Source organism: Odontesthes bonariensis, chromosome 23, assembly GCF_027942865.1.
Source record: "Odontesthes bonariensis isolate fOdoBon6 chromosome 23, fOdoBon6.hap1, whole genome shotgun sequence".
NCBI classification, from domain to species: domain Eukaryota; kingdom Metazoa; phylum Chordata; class Actinopteri; order Atheriniformes; family Atherinopsidae; genus Odontesthes; species Odontesthes bonariensis.
The window spans coordinates 29,150,701-29,176,154 of NC_134528.1; the positions used below are offsets into that span (position 1 = coordinate 29,150,701).

At 43.1% G+C, this 25,454-nt stretch overlaps 1 protein-coding gene across 2 annotated transcripts in view; it reads left to right on the forward strand.

Moving 5' to 3' along the window:
- Positions 1–10,601: 10,601 nt before the first annotated feature.
- The window catches only part of abcc3 (ATP-binding cassette, sub-family C (CFTR/MRP), member 3), a 69,617-nt gene continuing 54,764 nt past the window's right edge, over positions 10,602–25,454 (forward strand). The window contains exon 1 of one of the 2 annotated variants that reach the window (XM_075456974.1): positions 10,602–10,920. In XM_075456974.1, the coding sequence (XP_075313089.1) occupies positions 10,885–10,920 (36 nt within the window). In that variant the 5' untranslated portion in view covers positions 10,602–10,884. The remainder of the gene's footprint in view (positions 10,921–25,454) is intronic. The other variant, XM_075456975.1, reaches the window with a different exon arrangement.

Here is a 25,454-nt window from a genome sequence, read left to right on the forward strand (position 1 = left end):
CTAGTACATTTATCAATTTTGGAGCCATATTAGTTTTGCTTTGAGTAGTGTTTTCCCCTACAACATTCAATTTTGACCTCTTCATTTCAAAAGACTGTGGCTTGACAGGGATAACAGAGAGCCTGAGAGAAACAAATATTGAAGATAACTCAACATTTATTTTGGGAGTAAAGAGTTAAAACAAAAACAAATGCTAGAAAATAAATAAAATAATGCATCCTTGAGCAAAAAAAAAATGTGTTTTTGCATAATATAATATTTTAAAAATGTGCTGAGCCAGGGGGTGCCGAGCTATCTCACGGTGGTGCCTTGGCACCACTAAAAATACCCTAGCCTCGCCCCTGCTAAATGGTGCAGACTTACAATAAACTAACCAACATTTAGCTGCTGACGTGGTACAGGCTTTCTATGGAATTCCAACCCCATTTCCAGAAATGTTCCCAAGTTGTTTTTTTTTTCTTTTTCCTTTTACAGCAACAAAAACACACACATGGCTGACTGGCTTTATTACTAAATGTAAATGAGTGCAGATAAAGGTGTTTTAGAACGCATGTGAAACAGGGTTGGAGAGGATTCCACAATCAGCAGATTAATTGGCAACAGGTGAGGGTGTCGTGATTGGGTACCCAGGCTCCGCCCTCGCAGTGACGCAACACCTTCGGCTCTGCTACACTTACTCAGGCAAACTGCTCATTCAGGTGGATTCGAGTTCCCGAAAAAATGGGAACTCCACCCACTTTGTCGGGAAGCAATCAACTTTGAGCAGCGCCAACGGCCCAGGGTAGAGGCGTGTTCAAGGTAGTGACGTGGTTGAACTGCCACTCAACCCATGGATTGTACACGGAAGCGCTTCATTCAATATCAACATGGAGCAGCGTCAAGCTTTTGACACTGCTGTAGATGCTGTAATGAAAGTGTTCGACGGGAGATTCTCATTAAAAATCGAGCAAAGAACAGCCCTTGAATCATTTCTTGACAGGAAAGACGTTTTCGCCTTGCTCCCTACTGGCTTTGGTAAGAGTTTAATCTACCAGTTAGCCCCGCTGGTAGCTAAATCATACGTCAGAGGAAAGAGTGGTGTGATTGGCTTAAGCTTAGGCACAGCCTTTTCTGGCCACAACCAGTAGCAACCCCAGGGAGGCGGGTTGACCAGGCCATTTCGAATCGTATTCGTTATGGTCTTGGTCAGACCAGAATCTCGAAGAGATTTGAAAGTCTATGTTAATCAGGCGAGTGATTGGGTATAAAAGGGGCCTCCACCAAAGGTTTGGTCATTCCAAGCAAGGATGGGCCGTGACTCACCACTTTGAGACAAATGCTATCAGAGAGTCATCAGTGAGTTCTTTCAGTGTCAACAGAGCATGATATTATGAAACATCTCAAGGAATCCTGGGAAATCTGAGTGCGGAAAGCCCAAGGATGGAAGTTGTTGGCTGTGCATGATCTTTGAGCTCTCAGGCAGAACTGCTTAAGAAAGCTTAATGCCATCACAATCATTTTGACCACATGGTCACTGGAGTACCTTAGAAAAACATTTTTACTCAGCAAAGTCAGCTGAAAATGGAACCTGACATTTTGTTGCACAAGGAGGAGGCTATACATCACCTGTGTAGAGAAACACTGCCGAGTGGCCTGGACAGGAGCTCAGATGGACAGAAAGACATGCGTGGATGCGTGTTCTGTGGTCAGATGAGTGGCCTTAAAGGGACACTGTGTCATTTCTTCCCCCATCTAGTGGTGCAATTTTATTTTGCAAAGTCGAATGAATTTGCTCTCTAGCGCCTCGCGTTTTCAAATGTGCGTTGCAACTTGTTGAACTACGGCAGGCGGTATGTGTCAAGATTCTCTTTTTGGCTTTTTTGGCGACGAGGATCCCTTCTCCTGTGGCGTGGCATAACTATGGTCTTCCATTGCGAACAAAAGTGCAGGCCGTTCAGGCTGGTTTATACCAGAGAATCACTAATGGCGTAGACTGGCTCTGTTTATACCTGCGTGCAAACGTGACGTCAAAATGACGTCATTTCCGCTTGCAGGCCTGGCGTTGGGGAAAACGCGATTCGAAGTGCTTTATGTCCCTCTCGGCACTTCGTCGTTTTTCATAGGCCGGAAGGACATGGCAGCCTCCATAGAGCTTGCCCGCTCTATGTAGATACAGACAAGTTATTCTTCACTCAGGAGGATAAGTGAGATAGAGATAATTTTACAGCAATGAGGACTAATTTATGAATGAATATGTTTATTTGAGCTAATAAATTACTTAATATATTACATAGTGTCCCTTTAATGAAGAACCCAACTTGTGTCACTCACAGTTATCTACTCTGACCACAAGATGGCGCTCTGCCCTCAGAAACAGCTGTGGCACCCTGAGCTACCTTCTTGCTGTGTCTTACAAGCTAAAAAAACAAACATTCAGATTAGAATCTTTGTGCCACACCACTAAAAGTGTGTATATTCAGTTTGTAGTTAGTTTAGTAGTTTTGTGAAAGTTTTTTTTGGACTACATTTCTTTTAAATTCACATTCCTTTTTTTTTTTTCACCAGCCAGTGAGCCGGGGCGGTTAAATGGGCTTGCAGGGCTCGGGGTGGAGCTGCTCTGTATAGGCCCCACTTGCATAACATGATATAACTGATATCTGAGAACCTGTGCCAGCTCACACAGAGCAACGACAACACAGGACTCCCCTTATAAATCATGCTAAGTTCTCCACCGTGCAGCTCCCCCACCAGCTGGCTTCCATGGCTTGTAATTCACCTGAAAGAATATCCATCCAGTCACAGGTGGAGAAGAATCCTCGTGTGGGCCAAGGTCAGCTCTTCTTAAAATTAAGGAGAAGAACAGAAGGGCTTAACGTCTTGTAATCAGATTCCCTGTTGAAGAGGGGAGAGTGACACCTGCAGCATGAAGCCTGGGGACTAAACAAAGCCTGGTTTCTGCTGCACTTACAGTCCAAACAGCGTACATACTGCTGCAGTATACGCCCTGAATCAGAAAAGACTGGGATGCTATGGAAGATTTTTACATTTACTTAAACTTTTACCCAATTTCAGACGGTATAAATCCAAGATATTTAATGTTTTGTCATGTGATCTTAGTTTAATTTGTTAATATACAGCCACTTCCGTTCTGGCCTTCTGGGTGATGAAGAGTTTCAGCTGTTATTTTGTCCCATTCTTCCTGCAAACACACCTTAAGGTGTGCAACAGATCAGGTTCATCACTGGCTCATTTTTTACGTTTCAAAATTCTCCAACATTCTCTGCTGAGGACGGGTCAGGACCGCAGGCAGGCAGGCAGGCAGGCAGGCAGGCAGGCAGGCAGGCAGGCAGGCAGGCAGGCAGGCAGGCAGGCAGGCAGGCAGGCAGGCAGGCAGGCAGGCAGGCAGGCAGGCAGGCCAGTCCTGTACCTGTACCCTCCTTCTCTTCAACCGCACCTTCACTGTGTGAGCCCAGGGAAGTCAACGTCTCCTCTGGACCAAGTTAGTTTTTTTGTTGCTTTTTTTGCTCTGTATAGTTTTAAATTGGCTTTTTTTGTGTGGAGCTCTGTATTGTTGTGCTTGACAAAGGTTTTCCACAGTAATCCTTGCCCGTGTGGTTAAGTCATTGACAGATAAATGACAGTTCTTTGGGGGAATCCGAGCTCACGACTGTCCAGCTAAGGCTTGCTTCTTTGCACTTTACATAATGAAATTCCTCCAGATGGATTGAATGGTTTCATGGTCATTTTTACTGTAGAAGGAGAAATAAATAAATTCCTTCCCTTCTTGCATTAAGGAACATTGCTTTTAAACATTTCACTTAATCTTTATCACACATTTGGAGATCCTCTGTCCCTCTTTGCTCCTAAAAGACTCAGCCTTTCATAGAAATCGCTTTATACTAAATTGGCACCTGTTTGAAATAACATCGTCATCATTTTTAACTCATTATTTGCCCTAAATTGCCCCCAAAACATTAAATATATTCAATCCATACTTTCTGCAAAGAAATAAACGTCAGAATGTATTTGTTAGATCGATCAAACACATCCCTGCTCTATGTCGAACAATTCAGCCTGAACCTGAGTTGTTGGAAATGCAGTACATGGCCTTGGTATTTTAAGCTGTATCTCATGTTTTGGTCAAAAACAGATAAAGAGCAACCACAACTTGAAGATTAACTGAGAACTCAGCTCAGTGTGTCGGACTCCTTATCTCAGGCTCACACATATAAGCTTCCACTTCCGAGGGAGCTCAAGTGCAGCCTGAAAGGAGACAGAAGAGGCAGTCGTTGGCTCTTTTGTTGCTTATGTTCCCATGTTCTGTGTGTGTGTAAAGATGAATTTTTTTGTATTTTTCTGATTTCATTTGGCACTCAGCAAAGCATGGAGGTAAACAGGAAATATGGGCTTGGAGAGGAGGATGTTGATTGCTGTTATGTGGCAGGCACGGTGTCAGTTCAGCAGCTGAGGCGCTCCTCTGTGACGTGTTTTAAAGTCGGCTTTAAATAAGGCTTCACCAGTGTGTACCATAAGTATACTTGCAAGCGGGGTATGTCGGTTGGTCATTTTACCAGGCAGTTGTGCCTGTTCTGCTTCAAACCGAATAGTCTGTATAACATGGAATCAAAGTGAAAGGGCAATAATGTTAACAGCTGGAGTGAAAAATCTGCTGTTATAGTTGCGTTACTCATTCAAATGAGGCGACCACAGCTGTACAGTCTGTATATCTCCCCACTGTATGCACAGAGGTGAGTGCAACAGGTGCAGCACTGAAATCAGCCTGTAAAATTTCATCTCTGAAACTGCAAACAGTAGTGTTGCCAGTCTCTCTTTAAAAAAACAAAAACATCTTGTATGCATGAAATTTCTTATCAGTTGGAACCATATTGTTTTGTTTTTGTTCAGATTCTGCTTCTTCTTTCTTTCTGAAACTGTTACCTTACATCAGCTTGGCCTGCAGTCAAACTTATGTGAAATGACCAAAAACCGAGTCAAGATAATGTTCAGTCAACTGATCTTATCCTGGAAATTCCATTATGTCAGTTCAGATTGATTTAAAAAGCCCAGCAGAGGGCGCAACAAATGAGTGGCAGCAGGTCTGATGGAGGGATGAATCCTCCCCAGAGCCCGGACCTCAACATTACTGAAGCAGTGTGGGATCATCCTGACAGAGAACGGAACAAAAGGCAGCCCACATCCAAAGAAGAGCTTTGGGACGTCCTTCAAGAAGCCTGGAGAACTCTTTCATAAGCTCGGCTTGTCTAAGAGGGTGTGGGCTGTGTTCATACCAAATATTGACTTTCAAGATCATTAGAATTGTACAAACTCTTGTTTCCACATTTTTCATTAAAACACTGCACCTACTCCCCGTTTTCATGGCAACATACAAAGAAATGATGGGTGACTCAAGACTATTGCACAGTATTGTACATGGTGTGAGACAATATTTCAGCACTGTGACAATTATCCAATCCAATTTTATTTATAGAGCACTTTAAAACAAGCTCAGTGGACCAAAGTGCTGTACAGAAAAAAATAAAAACAAAATGAAAAGAATAAAATACAAGAATAGATTAAAAGACATAAAACAGCTATATAATTTAAAACAATAATAATACTAAATTACATCAGATTGGCACTATGAAAATAAAACTGAACTGAATCGGATTGAATTAGATTGCTCACAGTCAAGAGAGAAATTATGTTTTTCCGGATTTGACACGGTTATGGTGCTGTTGTTGGCCCTCAGTCATGTCGCTGTTTGTGTTTCATCAGTGTTAAGCTCATCTGACGGTGGCTCACCTTCTACATGTGTAGCACATCCTGAAGCCCAGGTTGGCTGTGTGTTTCCTGTCTGTTTCTCTGTCCACAGCGACGGTGCATTTAAGGTTACATGCAGGCCTCCAGCTGTGAACTTCTGCCTGAATGCTTCCCATGAGGACACAGACAGAGCACGAGAGGCCCAGCAGCAGCTCGGCGGGCTGGTGATGCTGTGCAGATATGCTACAAGAAACCAGAGCCCAGATTCAGCTTCAACATGCCCACAGCATGTGACGCCACATTAGAACAGATGTAAGACTCTGCTTGAAGGCGCTGACCTCGGAACCACCGGCCCGTTGCTATGACGGCCTCCTCACAGTCATGATGGGTCACAAGCGAAGGCCAGAGTCCCTACAGTGATCCATATCTGAAAACTTGACTGAAACCTTATTCACAAACGCTCTTCACAACACCAGTTTGTTTTTAGGAATCACTCAGACAGGGCAGTGATAACAGAACTCAGCTGAGATCAGACGTCCAAAGGTTGAGTTGCCTCTTAAACTAAATGTGTCACCAAACCAAAAACTGAAGTATTGCAGTGGGAAAGGTTAAAGGAAGCAGCAAAACTGGGTTCAGTTTAGTTAAATTCAGTTTTATATGTACAAATCCCAACAAATGTCACCTCAAGGCGCTTCAAAGATACAGTGCAATTCATTGTAATACAATCATAATGCAATCAACGTCAAATTAGTCCAATTAATGCAAAGCAAATGAAATAAAACACTTTTGCTGAGTTGTCTGTTATGTGCAGGCACAACAGTGGTCCGTCCTCTGGGTTAGGGGACTTCTTTAAAGATGGAATGATTCGTGCGTCACACAAAAACAAGCAGGACTGACAGACAGACATGTCTCAGTTCTGTTCAGGTCCAGGGATGGACTGCTGGCTGCGTTTCAGCTGCTAAACATTCCTGACGGTGCAGCTGTGCAAACGAGAGCTCCCCGGAGGGTTGGTCTGGGCCATCCACCGGTGGTTGCGCTGACGGTTGTCACGGTACCAAAGTATCTGAAGACATGCAGCATTCTGCAAGGGATGTTGGCCCCCGAATTATCACCCTCCACAAAAAAGTAAACCCCTTTAGTGTATGCTTATATTCATATGAATGTGTCAGTATGTCCTGTCAAAAATTCTTCTCCCTCTTTTCAGGTCTTAAAAATCAAGTAAATACAACCTTAGATGAGCAGTAACATGAAATATTACACAGCGTCATCATTTATTTGACAAAAACTTAGCCAAAATACAGAAGTGGCGCATGTAAAACACAATAAAGGTACACCCCATTATTCAACAGCTCGTAGCAGCAAAAACCTGACCGGACTTTTTGTGTATTGTGTAATCACTCTGTCACTTCATGGAGGAGGGATTTTGGACCACTCTTTTTTACAGAATTTGTTTATCCAAAACTCTTTAAAAGTCCCACCACAGCATCTCAGTCAGGCTGAGGTCTGGACTTTGACTGGACCATTGCAACACCTCGACTCTTCTCTTCTTCACACATTCTGCTGTAGATCTGCTGCTGTGTTTGGGATCATTGTCCTGTTGATGAGCCAGTTTCAGCCCAGCTTTAGCTGTCGGACAGACGGCCTCACATCTGACTCTAGAACACTTTTGGTATTCAGAGGAGTTGATGGTGGACTCAATGACTGCAAGGTGCCCAGGTCCTGTGGCTGCAGAACAAGCCCAGATCATCAGCCCTCCACCACCGTGCTTGACAGCTGGTGTGAGGTGTTTGTGCTGATATGCTGTGTTTGGTTTCCTCCAAACGTGCTGCTGTGCATTATGAGCAAACATCTCCAGTTTGGTCTGCTCTGTCCAAAGGACATTGTTCCAGAAGTCTTGTGGTTTGTTCAGATGCAGCTTTGCAAACCTAAGCTGTGCTGCCATGTTCTTTTTAGAGAGAAGAGGCTTTCTCCTGCAGCCCTTCCACACAAGCCATACTTGTTCAGTCTTTTTCTCATTGTACTCTCATGAACTTTAACATTGAACATGCTGACTGAGGCCTGTAGGGTCTGAGATGTGGCTCTGGGTTTGGACCTTGGGGTGAACTTGCTGGGATATCCACCCCTGAAAGAAATTGCAATCATCTTTAATGGTGAAGACCAGATGATTTTCAATTATGTCCTGATACGTGAGATCTTAGAACCGCATTCCCAAATTTAACAGCATTTGTGCTTGTCTGCATAGACAAAAACAAATGAACGATTCTTTGGAATAAATTAGGAACGTCGATCGGGCAACATACAGTGGACAATGACAGGTTATCAGCCCGCAATACTGGAATCTGAGACGCAAACAAACATGACATGACAAACTGATATGGAAAACTGACAAATACACATGCCAAGATAAAAAAAAAGCAAACCAATGAACCAGTGCTCTCAATATCCCAAATGATGCAGTAAGTACACATTAACACGTTGTTCTAAAGCAAGCTGCAGTCTACACTGAATATACTGGAGTGTTCTTTGCAGCAAATAACATGAAAACATCCCATTGTTAAGCTGCTATAGGCCTAGACTGCTGGGGGGCCTCATCTGACACACCTTTCCTCACTTTACTCTCTTTGTGTATATGTGACATTATTGTGGTCATTAACTTGTGTTTCCCTGTTCCAACAGATATCCTTTGAATGGTGTTACAGTGGTTTCCCCCCCCCTTTCTGTCTTCTCAAACCCCAGCTGGTCGAGGCGGATGGCCACCCTCCCTGAGTCTGGTTCTGCCAGAGGTTTCTTCCTGTTAAAAGGGAGTCGTTTCTCTCCACAGTCGCCTCAGGCACGCTCAGGACGGGAGATTGGACCGAAGACAAAGTTTCAGTGCAATCTGTCTGTTTCCTTAGCTAGGAAATTGTTTTTGAATTGGCTCTATATGAGTGAATTGGATTATTTTATAAATAATTATGATTACAATGAATTGAACTCCAGTTGGCTTGAATTGAACTTTATTATTTAAGTGCCTTGAGATGACATTTGTTGTGTTTGGCGCTATATAAATAAAATTTAAATTTTAATTGAACTGAACTGAAATACACTGTCATCAGTTTACAATAATCCCACGGCAGGGTGTCAGGGAGCAAGGCAATAACTGAAAAACAAATACAATAAACACCGTTGCTTGAGTTGACATTAAGTAAAGCCAAGCTGCTTCCTGAAAACTACACTCTTTAAAACTCCTCATGAGCCAGAAGACCAGGAGTTTCCTGCGTGGTGGGCTTCAGAGGTAAGAACAGGCACTTTAACACACCTTTTCAAACTGGTCTTTTCAGCCAGGCCGGTTGGACTGTGCAGATAACCACAAAATGAGAGCGGCCTAAGGTGTAGGTGTATGTCTTTGTCAGACTGTGAGTAAAGCCTATTTGTTCGTGTCCATCGGTCACCTTTCACACACAGAGATCGGCGCAAAAACTTTTTCATACAAAATGACCTCTTGATGGACTGAATAAAAAAGGAATAACTTCTCATCAGCATACAGTACCTCGTGGCAGGGTGATGCAAGCATCTTACAGCTGCCTCCTCGGGTAATCCCAGGCTGATACCATGGTGTTGCATCAGGGCTCTGTGGGGCCCACTCCATCTGTTGCAGGTTGATGGTGCTCTTATGGCTCTGCCTCTGGTTTGGATGTGTGTCACCTTTGCATGGTGCTTTACATGTGGAATTATGTTGTTGTGAGGACTTCAAATAATTTTTTTTAATTTAAATACGCACAATGAAAAAAAGAGGAAATACATTTATTAATACAAAGGTCAAAAGAATGTGCAGGATAGGAAAGGAGGCTTATATACCCCCCCAATACAAAACACTAAATCAAATCAACCAATAAAAGAAAAGGCAGAAAAGAGGAGGAGACAAGGAAAAATACAGAGAGAGAACAAAATCACAATTTCATTTCAATTGAAATTTTGCCTGGACAGAAGATACCTCACCAAACTAGACTTAAACATTTTGTAGGAGGATAAAAGCTTGAGACTTCTGTCTAGGGAGTTCCAGAGCTGGGGACCATGGAATTTGATAAAACATTTATGTCTGGAAGTTCTACAAAGAGGTAAAAGAAAGTTGTTCTGACCTCTTACTGAATATGAGTGAATATCTGATGATAACAAGAAGAACGTATGAAAAGTAACTGGAATGTCTTGTTTACAATGAATGAAATTAAACATAAACAGAGATGTTTGAAGCATATTAATAGAAAAAATTGACAAGAGTCTGAATTGACTGAATAAAGGTGCAGATGGCGCCTGATTAGTAGAGTTTGAAATCATTCTTAAGAATCTTTTCTGAATTAGGAGTATCTGGTTAAGGTAAGAAGAATAATAGCAACAATAACCCCGGTGCTCTGACCCTGACTGCTGGCATGGCCTCAGACAAGACCGCCAAAAACAGTGACGTTACATTTGATTTTGCTCAAAATCAGGAGAAAAAAAAAGAAAAAAGAGAGAAAAATAAATAAATAAATACTGTAGATTTGTATATAGCGAATGTATATTCACTTTTTTATTTTATTTATTTTATTCTATGTGCTTGTTTTTACTTTAATTGTTTTCATATCTTTTACTGTATGCTGCCGCAACAAAAAAATTCCCGAATTGGGATGAATAAAGTATCTATCTATCTATCTATCTATCTATCTATCTATCTATCTATCTATCTATCTATAATCGGGACATCGTGACTCAGCAACAATCCATACCACAGTATCGTTGAGTCATGCTGAGCCTGTGTGTCAGTAGTGTGAGGGGCGAGCGGGAGCGAAGGGGGCGGGGTCTTCTAAGCTGACGCCCTGCCATCGCGACAACCTCCAGTAGAAATAATTCTTGGCTGGCTCCGAATGACTTCTCTCGCTCTCGTTCCTCAGCAAAGCGGAAGGAGCCGACCGTTTCCTGACGCAGGTCGGTCCACGCTTCCAGGAGAGAGGGCTTAACGGCGCCCAAAACCGAGACTTCCCGTACCTGTCCGTGGGGCATGTGACAGCTCGCGAGCGTCTTGTAACGTGAAGGAGAAGGAGAAGCCGGTGTTTAGGAAAGGGCTCGACCTTGCAGCGGGGATACGCAGGCAGTTCTCCGGTACTTTCCCGGTTTCCCGTTACGACAGAGATGGAGCGGCTGTGCGGACCCGAGCTCCCGTTCTGGGTGAGTCCGTCTCCCGGTGGCCGGTGCCCCGTTGGCTCGCGGGGGACCGCTGCTGTATATTTCTGAAAAAAAAAAAAAAAAAAAAAACTGTCCCCGTGCGTACTTCGCGTGCTTACCTGACAAGGTTGTGCGCGTTAAGTCTTTTGTTTTTATTCCGGGTAGCCGCTCAGAAGTGCACTAACTGCCGTAAATATTCCACTTAACAGCAATTACCGCGTTAACGAGCTCACGGTTTGTGACACGCCGAATTACGCACTTTGGGTTTTCCTTCCAGAGAAGACAAAGATTGCTTCCTCGGGCTAACTGTCTAGTTTAGCTAAATGCCATTTATTGTGGGCTGGTTTTATCGGAAATGACGGGGTCTGTAAAATGATCTTAGAGTTTGCACCCAGCGGTTCGAACAGCAGAGATAAGACCCTAACCCTGGTTAGTGGGAAACGATTCGTGAACTGCGCGTTAAAGACGCGTTGATCACGCTGGGAACGATTCTGTCTGTTGATTGAAAGCGCAACAGTAGAGAGAGCATCATTTCTAGCAACTCGCATGCACTTTAGGTCTCGTGAATATTATTGGAAATGTTAAATACATGTGTTCATGGCTGGACTACTCGTTAATCCCAGTGGCACATATGAAACATCCAGAGAGGATCCAAAAAAAAAAAAAAAAGGCTTATTTCTTCCAGCTCCCGGCTTTCCTGCCGGGGTCAGGCGCTGATGCTGATGATAATACCCTCCGACCGGGGCCGTGTCCTGTGTTAGTTCTTACCAGGGGCGATTTTAGGATCTGGTCTTTAGGGGTGCCCAGCTCCCAGTGGTCACAGAGGCACATAATAGCCGCTTTCGGACAGACCGTTCTAAGAAAGTAGTTATCAGAACTACCCTCCTCGAATTTCGTTCTGATAACTATCCTTCCCCAGCGGAACTGTTTCAGTCTGCATTCGCACATGAGTCGGGACCTGATAGGGACTGATGCGCCGCGCGCAGCCGTCTGCTTCAGTGACGTGTTAGCCGTTAGCCGTTTAGCGCTACATTCAAACACAAAACAAAACGGTAAAAGTAAGGAGAGTAGAAAAAACACCACCAAGAAGCTAATATGGAGAGTGGGGAGGCCACCGTGTTTATGGTCTGCATGATGGTGATATTAATCATGGACAATCACATCAGGCGTCTAATATCGAGGCTGGAAGAGCTCACAGAGAGAGTCAGGAGACGATACTTTTTCATTTCATGAAGGAAGAAAGGAGAGCAGAGCGCTGCAGACAAATGAGACCAGTGTAAGTTTAACTTATTAAACAGGCGCCGGTTCTGTCTGTGTTGTATGAGTAAACATTTCAGCCGTGATAGCATGACATGGGGCGTAGCTAACGACCACCACACACCTCCGTTAGATTCGTTCTATAAGAACTATGAAAAGACCCGACCTCGGAGAAGGAGCTAAATAGTTATAGGAACTAAGGGAGAAAGCCCCGAGTTCCTGTATGTCCGAACACGGGAGAAAACGGCCCCGCGGATTAAAAGGTTATTAGAACTGCCAAAGGTTCCTACAGTCCGAAAGCGGCTTATTTCTCACTAATTGAGGAGAACTAGTACATTTATCACTTTTGGAGCCGTATTAGTTTTGCTTTGAGTAGTGTTTTCCCCTACAACATTAAATTTTGACCTCTTCATTTCAAAAGACTGTGGCTTGACAGGGATAACAGAGAGCCTGAGACAAATATTGAAGATAACTCAACATTTATTTTGGGAGTAAAGAGTTAAAATAAAAACAAATGCTAGAAAATAAAGCTTTCTCACGGTGGTGCCTTGGCACCACCAAAAATACCCTAGCCTCGCCCCTGGTTCTTACCTTCCGGATACTAATGCGGCTTCAGTCTTACATGCCGTCGATCTGTCACAGCCACAAACACGATAGCGACTCCAGAAGTGCACAGTGTTGTCCGTGTGCGGCCGCGTTTGCCTGCACGAGCAGTGAAAAGGCAAACTCCGCCGCCACAGGTCACGCGTGGATGTCTGAGTTGGACGCAGTGAATGCGCCAGTGTGAGACTCACTGGGGACAGTGGTTTCACAACAAATCACTGGAAACGCGACGGGTAAACGTTGAGGTGGGGATGGCTGAGATGGCACAGGCGCGTCTTTATCTGCTATTATCTTTATCTGGGATATTTACAAGTCAATTTTTCGAGGGTCGTAATGTTCAGTGTTTGTTGGCGCTGTTTATTTTCTTCCCCAGAGAAAAGCCACCAATAACGAGCTGGAGAATTGAATCGTTTTGGCTCTTAACATTTGCAGCTGAGCATTTCAAGCTTTTTCTGAGGGATTAAAGGAGCTGTTCTATTAGACTATCCTATGACCATATTTTTGGCCCAAATGCCACACTTAGTCACTAAGCAACACTTATCTGTGGGACTCTTGTCAGACATGGGAAATGTGACATTAATGGCTTCATCAACCTGTTAAAATATCCAAAACAGTTTTGTTTTTTTGGTATATGGTAGAGGTACAAAGATTTTGGCTCAGACTTAGTGACTTGAAATGGACTTTTGGTGGATGATTTTGTATGTTTTCGTTAATAGCATCACCAGGGGGTAGTAGTATTTAAGGGTGAATTTATCTCGACCACCATTCCCTGCTTCGGGGGTTGGTTGCCCAAAGGAAACAGACTGTGTTGTTTGTGGTTGTGATATATAATTGTGATATAATGGACTGGATAATCCCTACTGTAAATAAACCTCAAGGAGTAAAAAAAACACATCAACACAAAGAAAAACAAACATCGAGAAATGGAGAGGGTGCTTCTTCAGGAATTACTTTAATTTGGGGAATAATATATAAAATCTGGGAAGATTCCGGTCAGTAACTTGAATTTATTGTTAGCCGGCTCAAACCGGAATAATTTTAAGGATTTTGAGTAATTTTTTTTGTCAGATGGTGCTACATTTTGAAAGCAGGATTTTATTAGAGCAGAGCGACATCTGAAAATGCTTAAAACGCTGCTGGTTGACACGTAGTCCTAATGAGCTGGTTTTCAATCGCAGTTTCTGACGCGTTTAACTGTAAAATATATGAATGAGACAAGCTTTATTAGGAATTCGGCTGTAATTCAATTCAAAGTAAACGCAAAAAAAATGGAGCAGACTCGCTGAATAATTGCCTAAGTTAAACAATTAACCTTCTAATACTGGGTCAGAACCTAATGAATGCTGGAGGGATTCCATTTCCAAACAGACCAGTCGGGCTGACATGTTTACACGCATTTTAAAAGTTGGGTTCTGTTTTGACTAACAAAATAATGTCATGCAAACATGCTCAGTGTGAGCTCCAGAGCCCCTCCTTGTTGCTAACGGAACCTGAAGAGCGACAGCCTGGCTGTGATAACGCGCCCAGAGTCCTTTTACATGGGAGAGCTTCTGAAAGAAAAACAGACTTTGTCAAAGGTGATTTTAATCAGACAACACTGCATTTGCAAAATCAGCCTCTACTGGTTAACAAGTAGTTTAACAGGTTTTATTTCAGTTGCTATTTATCACTGTGTCACTGTGTTGTCTCTTATGAGACTTGTAAATGACTGACAGTAACCCCCCCCCCCCAAATAAAAGACCAAGGCCTAATAACGTGTACTTTGCTGCAGAGCGCGGCTAACGTGCCGGTAGAACCTGCGGTTCTTTGCTTTTCTCTGCCATGCTCGTCACATTATCCTCTCCATGTGTCTGTTACCTGCTGGCAGCATCTACAGCTGTTACGGTGAAGCTGGGGGAGAGGGTGGCCATGCAGCTAAACATCCCAAAGAACCTGATTCCGTCTGGTAAAACAGATTAAATGTCACACTTTAACCCACTGGGAGAGTCTGATAAAGCTCGACATTAGGAGCTAGCTTTAAAGGCAGTTTGTGGTTTCTAAGTTTGTGGTTGCTTGTGCGCAAGGCCTGTGTGACATACATTTGAGCCATCCTCACCTGTTCACGAGGATCCCCCCGGTCTCTGTCCCACTCAGAATGACAACATTAACCACAAAGAGCAGAAGAACGACATGGATGCTTGAAAGAAATGAAACTCTGATGTTAAATCTACAATGTTTTGTCCAGGACTTTTGATGAATTTAAGGACGACTTCATCACAAAGAAACTCCTCTCTGCACATGAATATCCGGCTGGTTTGCATCTGGCAGGATATTGCTGGAAGACCTGGCTCCGTTTTGAGGCCATCAGAGGAGGTTTAAACTCGCTGCTGCGCTTCACGTCCACTTCAAACAAACGGGAGACCTTTGTAATCCCCAGGGCTCAGCAGTCCGTGTTCAGTGCAGGTCAAGATTAATGCTAAAGCTTGTCTAAGGCGCTAATTTACAGTCTTGTTGTTAGTGAAATGTGCTACATGTAACCTGCGGTTTTATCCTTAGCCGATTGCCCAGGTTTACATAGGTGAAATCTGCATTGTGTTGCTCATTGCTTCGTTGGTTCATTTACGAATCAGGCTTTGAGTGTATTAGCCTGTAAATAATCTAATTAAAAAAAGTCCCACGATACTGAAGCGAACATCAATCATCTTCTAGAGAAGCTGTCTTCCAAAGTATTTGAACAGCATGTTTGGTTGATTAATGAAAAGCAAAAATTCCACTTGGACACAGTGGCCCTCATTTATCAAGCCGTCGTAGAAAGCATCGTTGATATGAACGGAGAACTCGTCGTACGCAGAGGCTCAAGTGAGATTTACAGAACATGCGTACCACACCAATCCCATCGTAAGACCGAGCGGCTGTTGATAAATCCGGCGGCTGAAATCCATCGTAATTATCCTACTCACGCCTTCCACAAAAGGGGGTTGAGAGTCCGCACCTCTAGAATTTGCGACATGGATAGACGAAAGGCGGCAAAGAAACGCTGTCAACAGCGTTGGTGATGTAAATCGCAGACCGGACGAGTTATGTATTTTCCCCTACTGTGATGGTCAATAAAATGTGATAAACTCCAGATTAAATGAAATCTAAAATTGAACGATGTTTTACTTTTTCTCCAATCTCCGATCCAGGTTTGGATTTGAGTGCCTTGGAGGAGAGGGTGGCTGGCCTGATCGGAGCTACGTCTTTTTTCCTTGAATAACAGAATGCTTACCAAAAGTCAGAATCGCTGAATAAGTTCCTCTCTCCTCCTGAGCGCTCTTGGCTGTGCAGGCTGGTGGAAAGAATCTCTGGGTATGGGGTCCTCTGGATGTACATCTGGAAATGGCACTCCCTTTTTTTGGGCAATGTATGGAGAACCCCGCATGCAATAATAATATTGCATACCTTATCGGGCGTATATAGAAGGGTTCCCCCCGCAGCCGAGAGACAGATCCACCTGCCCTTTAGGTGCCCTAACCTCTCCACAGTGGCACGCGTGCACGTATGCGTTCGGTGTGAGGGTGCGCGGTTGAATAATGAGCCATCACTCTTCCAATTACGGAGTTGTACTTGTTTAATGTATTTAATTTGCGTTTATGTTTATATTTATGTTGAAGTCAAATAAAACATGGGCCTTCTTTGAAGTGATAAGTCTGTAATTTTAACCAAGGGATTTGTTGCAACTCATGAGGCACGCACTAGTGACGCTGCTGTTTATGTATGCTATTGCAGTCACCGCAAGTCAAAATGGAAAAGTGCGTACACGGCTTCAGACCTGTCGTGGCGATTTCATCTTTCCTGCGCTCACAATGGATTTGATAAATGCCAACCTTTGCGCAGAAAAGAACGTACACACGACCTACGCACGTTTTTCGTCTTACGCAAGTTTGATAAATGAGGGCCACTGAGAAGAGTGTTTCATCTTGAACTTGGGGATGACATCACAACAAGAGGAGTTTTGACCTGGGGTGCTCAGCCAGTGCGCACATTAACAGGCTCATCCAAAGCCTATTTATCCGCAGCTTTATATACCAACAATTCAGACTGTCAGCAGCAGCTTGGATTACAGCTGAGAGGAAGAGCAAGCGGGCAGGAGGACTTGCATAAGTCTGGAGTTGTTCATGTCTCGTGTGGTTATCAGGGTTTGAATGCAGTGAAGCTGAATAGAAACTGCAAAGAGGAACGTGTTGTAATTGAAGAAGTCATCATGACACATAGTGTTGCGTGGGGAAATTGATTTTTGTTAATTGATTTACATTTTTATCAATACTTTTGTACATTCAGGAATATGGTGCTGCTTTGAGTCTGTTCACTCAGGGATTGAGCTATCAGACTTTAGGTAATTAAATATTGTTCTGATACAGAAATGTCTGCTTATTGAGGGAATTATTTACAATTATTCCCCCCCAAAAGCCTGTCAGCATTGGAGATTTTACAGCATCTGGAAAAACCGCCCTGCTATTGTTCCTCAAACGTTCTCAGCGCCGCTAGTCTGTCTGCTGGCAGCAAGAATTAAACAACTTCCATGCCCTGTTTCCTGAAAATTGGAGCATAGAAAGAACCCACGTGAAGAGTAATTTCTTTAAAACCTTTTACAGTAATTTGAGTTGTCACTCGTGACCACCGCCGTGCACCACATCCGATTTGACAGGAAAATCTCCACATGCAGAGTGCACTTCCTTAACTCACAGACTGCTAACTCAGCATAAAACCAGGAATTGAAAAGTTGTGAAGAATTTTTTCAGGCTTGAAACCCGTGAGATCAGTGACAGCACATCCTTTTCAAACATTTAACATCAGGGTTTGACCCTTTATATATTATATTATTACGGTGCGCTGCTCTGTGACATATTCCTTCCTGAGTTTTTTATTTATTTATTTTTTTTTTTACATTTGTAAAATCGGATCAGAAGTGTGAGTCTTCTAGTCTATCTGTTAATCTGCTTTTAAAGGCCTACAGAAAGGTGATTTTTTTTTTTTTTTTTTTTTTTTTTTTTTTTTTTTTTTTTTTTTGCACAAAACTGAAATAGCCGATCGATTCCTTATATACCATGGATTTTTTTTTTGTGATTTTAAAATAAGTTTAGGCCCCTGGATAGTCCTGATTAGGCCCAATAAACTATCACCACATTTGACTCGAATTTTGGCAAACCGACGACAGGTGCGTGACGTCACGCGTGCCAACTGCTGGAACAATCACCATGTCTGATACTAGTAGTTCTAGTAGCGAAGCCAGCAGTTTGCCAGACCTGGACAGCTTCTTCACGGCAAATATCGAGCCTAATATTGTTGATGACAATGAAGAGCCTGAGGAAGAAACCGAGGAGGGATTGGGGCTAGAACCATACAGGTTCGAGCCAGCCATTGCCAGTGAAAGTGGGTCGGAGTCCGAGTCTGAGAGCAGTGGGGACGATGATGGTGATCATGGTGATTTATTTTATTTTTTTAAATTTTTTTTTATTTTTTAAATTTTTTTTTTATTGCGAGTAGATGTACGAAGTGCTGTGGGTGCGTGTGTTGCCCTCAGCAGCTCACACCACCGGGGACAGAGGAAGCAGAGAGACCTGCGGTCGGAACTCTGTGTCTCCCTGTCCGCCTGCCTCCTCTCTGGTGAAATCAGCCGGAGCCATCCCGCCGTGTTCAGCTCCCTGCGGTGCGGACACTCAGGGGGAATCCACCTGGCGGAGAGTGTGTCCGCTCTCCGCAGCGTGAGAACATGATGTGACACTGAGCATGTGTAAATAACCAAAGAACAGTGGTAGGTTTTTGTGTTGGAACCCTTCAGCGAGCCCGCACCTCAACATTATTGAAGCAGTGTGGGATCATCTTGACAGAGAACGCAACAAAAGGCAGCCCACATCCAAAGAAGAGCTTTGGGAAGTCCTTCAAGAAGCCTGGAGAACTATTCCCTGGTAGCTGCCAGGTTACTGATTTTATTCTAAGCCGATTAGACCTGCAGCTGGCAAGTAAAAGTGACAATAAATCAAACTGAATGATTAAAAGGTTTGTCTGAGACGGTTCAGGCTGTGTTGAAGAATGAAGGTGCTCATACCAAATATTGACTTCCAAGCTCGTTAGAATCGTACGGAGCCCCTAAAGGGATATGGAGGGATTTTTTTTTTTATTTTTTATTTTTTTTGCGAGATCTCGCAAAAGTTTTTTTCCCACGTCCGTGAACCGGAAGTAAAACGTACACAGCGATTTCAGATGTCTCTCACTTATGTCAAAGCCATGTCTACGTGCAAGAACGGATTTGATGTCTTTATATGTTAGGCCAATACTAAAATAGAAATCAATAAACTTCTCCCACGGATGATGGGTAGGCTCCTCCATCGCTGTGTCTATTTTACTTCCGGTTCACTGACGTGGGAAAAAAACTTTATTGCGAGATCCCGCAATACTTTTTGCGAGATCTCGCACAAAAAAAAAAATCCCTCCATGTCCCTTTAGGGGCTCCGTATAATCGTGCAAACGTGTTTACTTTAGATACATTTGATGTTTGCACATGTTTTGAGAAATCCCTTCACCCATTTCCTGTTTTCTTGGAAACATTTAAAGAGATTAGTGGCTCATGAATGTCGCACAGTTGCAGAAAACCATACTGGTACTGAAGAAATGACTTGACAGTTTGCTTTTTGTCACCTTTACTTGCCGGCTGCCGGCTAGGCTAACTTTGAATAAAATCAGTTCCCCGGCAGCTAGCAAGAAACAAAGTACATCCATGAACAACTCTTAAGCCCAGCGTTGCTCTTTAAATCCATATGCGAATGAAAAACAACGACCAGGCTTGCTACCTGTCTCTCTGGTAGCTTTACATTACAATTTTAATAGTGGCACAGTGGCCGTTTCTCAGTATGCGTACTTGTCTGTACTTGTGTTCTCGTGTACTTCTGAAACGTCATCACTAAAGGATAAAGTACTGTTCCAATTCAAAGTGCGCATCCAGACAAGTGCGCTCCACATTCCCGGATGCGTACTTGCTCCGCCCATTTTAGCGAGTATGCTTCTGTGCTGACTTGTGTAGACTTCAGACAGCTTGCTATCCCAGAATGCAGTGCAGGTCAAGCAAAGATGGCAGAGGAGTTGACAAAAGTTGACAGGTATGCTATTAGCCGGCTCCTAAGTACACAAGTACGTACTTGGCGTACTTGGTATTGAGAAACGGCCAATGTCTTTGGCAATGTATCATGCAATAGTGTGCAATAGCAATCACGTTTGAACTTACAGATGTGTGGCAACATTGTGGTCATGTCTATCTTTTACTGTTGTAGTGGTTGCATAGCTGTAAAAGCATCCAGGGATTCACCATGACGTCTCACCAGGAGAGTATGCAGATGTGTGGCATTGCTGCTGAAGGTAATCATTGCTCCACAGGCGTACCGTCTTGTAATGAAAGCTGCGTTAAGAGGTCGACATGAAGGTCTTAAATCAGAGATTACATAAAACTCTGTTTCTATCACATATTCCTGCTCTACAACAAGCAGACACACAGATAATACCAGCTAAATAGCATCCTTAATTGGACTCAATTGGATTATAATGAATTCAACTGCACGCAGTTCGACTTCAGTTGAACTTTCCTTGTAAAGTGACCTGAGATGACTTTTGTTGTGATTTGTTGCTTTATAAATAAAACCGAATTGAATTGAACTGAATTGAATTAATCGTTTAGAGGGGCGCTGTAAAATAAAACGAGCACACCCACAGAAAGCAGTACTGCGGGCATCGTGGCATCTTCGTGAAGGACTTCTTTCAAAGCAATTGAAAAGGGAAAAGCAACAATTCAAGAGCAGAAGTTTTGTGAGTGCACAGGTGAAAACTGAGTGAAGGAGAAGGGCTGGCAGTGCAGGGCAGCTGTGTATCTGAGAGGCCTAGTTCTGAGGTGAAACACTGTTATGGTGCTCAGTAAAACATCTGAGCATAGAAACAAGTAATTCTGTTCAAACGTTGAAAGAGCATACCCTAGATGTAAATATATATATATATACACACACACACACACACACACAGGGAAAAAAGTAAGCATTTGATACACCGCCAATTTTTAAGTTTTCCCACTAACAAAGAATGGAGAGGTCTGTAATTTTCATCCTAGGTACACTTCAACTGTGAGAGACAGAATCTAAAAAAAAAATCCAGAAAAAGCACATTGTATGATTATAAAATGATTAATTTGCATTTTATTGCAGAAAATTATTATTTGATACAATATAAAAATAGAACTTAATATTTGGTACAGAACCTTTGTTTCACAATTAGGTCAGACGTTTCATGTAGTTCTTGACCAGGTTTGCACACACTGCAGCAGGGATTTTGGCCCACTCTTCCATACAGATCTTCTCCAGATCTTTCAGGTTTTGTGGGCTGTCGCTGGGCAACACAGAGTTTCAACTCCCTCCAAAGATTTTCTATTGGGTTCAGGTCTGGAGAATGGCTAGGCCACTCCAGGACCTTGAAATGCTTTTTAAAGGAGCCACTCCTTAGTTGCCCTGGCTGTGTGTTTAGGGTCATTGTCCTGCTGGAAGACCCAGCCAGGACCCATCTTCAATGCTCTTGCTGAGGGAAGCAGGTTTCCCAAAATCTCGCGAAACATGGCCCCATCCATTCTCCCTCAGTACGGTGCAGTCGTCCTGTCCCCTTTGCAGAAAAGCACCCCCAAAACATGATGTTTCCACCCCCATGCTTCACGGTTGGGATGGTTTTCTTGGGATTGTACTCATCTTCATTCTTCCTCCAAACACGGCGAGTGGAGTTTACACCAAAAAGTTCTGTTTTGCTCTCATCTGACCACATGACCTTCTCCCATGCCTCCTCTGGATCATCCAGATGGTCATAGGCAAACCTGAGACGGGCCTGGACATGTGCTGGCTTGAGCAGGGGGACCTTGCGTGCCCTGCAGGATTTTAATCCATGACGGCGTAGTGTGTTACTATGGTAACCTTTGAGGCTGTTGTCCCAGCTCTCTTCAGGTCATTGACCAGGTACTCCCGTGTAGTTCTGGGCTGATCCCTCACCTTTCTCATGATCATTCTTACTCCACGAGGTGAGATCTTGCATGGAGCCCCAGTCCGAGGGAGATTAACAGTCAACATGAGTTTTCTAATAATTGCACCAACTGTTGTTGCCTTCTCACCAAGCTGCTTTGCTATTGTTCTGTAACCCACCCCAGCCTGGTGTAGGTCTACAATTTTGTCCCTGGTGTCCTTAGACAGCTCTTTGGTCTTGCCCATGTTGGAGTCTGATTGATTGCGTGTGTGTACAGGTGTCTTTTATACAGGTAATAAGTTCAAACAGGTGCAATTAATACAGGTAATGAGTAGAGGATAGGAGGGCTTCTTAAAGACCAAGTAACAGGTCTGAGAGCGCCAGAATTCTTGCTGGTTTGTAGGTGATCAAATACTTATTTTCTGCAATAAAATACAAATCAATTATTTGATAATCATACAATGTAATTTTCTGGATGTTTTTTTTAGATTCTGTCTCTCACAGTTGAAGTATACCTACAAGGAAAATTACAGACCTCTCCATTCTTTGTAAGTGGGAAAACCTGCAAAATCGGCAGTGTATCAAATGCTTATTTTCCCCACTGTTTGTTCCAGGTTTTCTGATCTGCTTCCCCGGAACTCTATAGTGATTGGTGAAGTATTATGGCGTTAGTATTTAAATCAATTGACCTCTGCGTGCTGTTGCAACATTGCAATAAAAACCTTTGATAAAAGAACCTCCTGGATTTTAGGAGATCCACTGATATCCTCCCAAAATACGGAATTGATCCTAAATCGGAAAGAAACTGTGCTTGTTTTCATTGTAATTAACTCAAAACGCCTTCCTTCTTTATGATGATCAAATGTCTGTTAGTTTTGAAACGTAAACGTGTTTGCTTGTATTTGCTACAAAATGTGTTATTTCTCAGAGAAATGCTGGCTCTATCAGTGCACTTAGAATGTGTTCAGTCACACTGCTTTTCCCTTCACATTTGTACTCGAGAAATACTAGAAAATTATCCCATTTTTGGCCTGTCACTGTATAATGAAGGCATTCAGTCAAACTCCCTTGATATTTTGTCACTCTTAAAGCTGCACTTAATGGCCATTCGTCTTCCAGAACAGCAAAGTTGACGGACACCATCCTGACATGTCCTCGGCCTCCTTTTACAGTCGTTGATAAGCCGTTTTCGTGTTGGTTGTGTTTCCAGCCTCATAACACGTGAATGTTTAGAGTCACATCAGTTCTATCGAGAAAGACTTGGTTACATTAATTGTTGCTTTGTGTTGCTTTGTGGGTAATGTAGGCACTGAAGATTAAAGAGAAGTTGTCTGCGGCGCTGCTTCTTATCGTTTGTCTTTTCAACTACTCATCAACAACGCTGCAGTGCTGCGACGCCAATTTGCTGGAGAACTTAAATGTAGCTTTAAGTGATCTTCATGTCTCGGTAAAGACTCGGTCCATCTTTCCTGACAGTGCTGTGCAGATGGTTTAGTTTGAATCTCTTTAAATGGCGTTTTGTCGGTATGATTCACTAAATCGATTCTGAACTGGCGCCAGATTACCGTCTTTACCACTAATATTGTCTCACTCTAATATCCTCTGTAATGTCCACTTATTGGGTAGAGCTCTATCATTCCTCGACATGACATCCATAGAAACGGTTCACTTTGGATGTTTTGGGTTTCATCTGATGTCCTCAGCTGTGATATGAGCGGAACGTGTCCCTGCTGTTCAAACGTCGCAGGACATAAGGTTTAAACCCCAACATGTTCTGTTCTTGCTCTTTTTCCTCATTACTCATGCAGTTGACTGATAGGTCGGTAGTTTCCTTCAGATAAGACGATGTGTGAGTCACAGTCTTTGACCTGGCCGGATATGTGTTCCACTGACACTTTGTTTCTCTTTCAAATCTATTTGACTGGAGACCACTCGTGTGCTGCATGATCAACCCGCAGTTGTCACATCTAAAGTAAGAAAGAAGAGCTTGTGGTTATCTGCGCTTGTTTTTTTTTCCCTGTGAGTTTTGGTTCATTCCCATGTTTTTGCGGGCGTTTTCTAAGCTGAAGTGATTCTCATTGTGGGTGAGGACTTTTTTGGCATTTTGAAAGCTATGGATCCATTTTCTGTTCTTAAAGCTGTGGATACAGCCGGTCTGGCTTCTGTTGGAAACACTACGATGTCATCTCATCGCTATGCATCACGGAGAATCTTAAAGGGACACTGTGTCATTTCTTCCCCCATCTAGTGGTGCAATTTTATTTTGCAAAGTCGAATGAATTTGCTCTCTAGCGCCTCGCGTTTTCAAATGTGCGTTGCAACTTGTTGAACTACGGCAGGCGGTATGTGTCAAGATTCTCTTTTTGGCGACGAGGATCCCTTCTCCTGTGGCGTGGCATAACTATGGTCTTCCATTGCGAACAAAAGTGCAGGCCGTTCAGGCTGGTTTATACCAGAGAATGTCTAATGGCGTAGACTGGCTCTGTTTATACCTGCGTGCAAACGGGACGTCAAAATGACGTCATTTCCGCTTGCAGGCCTGGCGTTGGGGAAAACGCGATTCGAAGTGCTTTATGTCCCTCTCGGCACTTCGTCGTTTTCCATAGACCGGAAGGACATGGCAGCCTCCATAGAGCTTGCCCGCTCTATGTAGATACAGACAAGTTATTCTTCACTCAGGAGGATAAGTGAGATTGTTGACAGAGATAATTTTACACCAATGAGGACTAATTTATGAATGAATGTGTTTATTTGAGCTAATAAATGACTTAAAGGCGGGGTAGGGGATCTTTTTTTGGAACATTTTTTTACATATTGCTTGAAATACTCTTCACACCCCCATTGCAACCAATTAATTAAAAGTTTTGACACAAATATGAAAAGTTTTAGTGGCCTCTAGAACGTACAATCTAGGAAAAACAGTATCCAATCATTGTGAACGGACCGTTCACAATGATTGGATACTGATGCCGTCTATCAAACTGCAATCTGCTCCTCCCTCCCCCTCCTTCTCCCTGTGCGCGTACCCTGCTCCGTGAACGTCCAGAAGCTTTGCAGGAAGCTAAACTAGAGCCAGCTTGGCTAGCACCTAGCATTATTAAACGTATAGTTAGCATAAACTAAATACTAAATACGGCAACGATCGATGCTTGCTGTCAGAACAGTGCTCGTGCACCTTCGTGCTCGTGCGCGTTCATGTACTCTAGAGGCGTGCCTTTTGGGGAAAAGTGAAGAAAAGGGTTGGGACTTTTTACCGGTGTATTTTCAAAATGCAGCTTCGCTGGACTCAAAATCCATGATCTCCTACCCTACCTTTAATATATTACACAGTGTCCCTTTAAGTTGACAGATGCTGGCCTGTTGCATTTATTATGTAACGCGATTATCGCGACTATTTCAGATAATCATGGTTCATTTAAAGTCGATGCACTTTAAATGATGTCCACTTGTTGTCCTGTCTGCTGGAAACATTTGTTTACGAAGCCTAAAAAGCAAGGACAAATCATTAAGATTTCTGTTTCTGTGTTTATCGTCAGTAAACGGTTGTATTTATGTTATGTATTAAGCGGGCTTAAACTGTATTAGCGTCCTTAAAACACACAGAGATGCTTAAATCTTTAATTGACATTATTTGAGCGAGTTTATTGTCAGCTCAAGTTTTATAATTCTAACAGCCA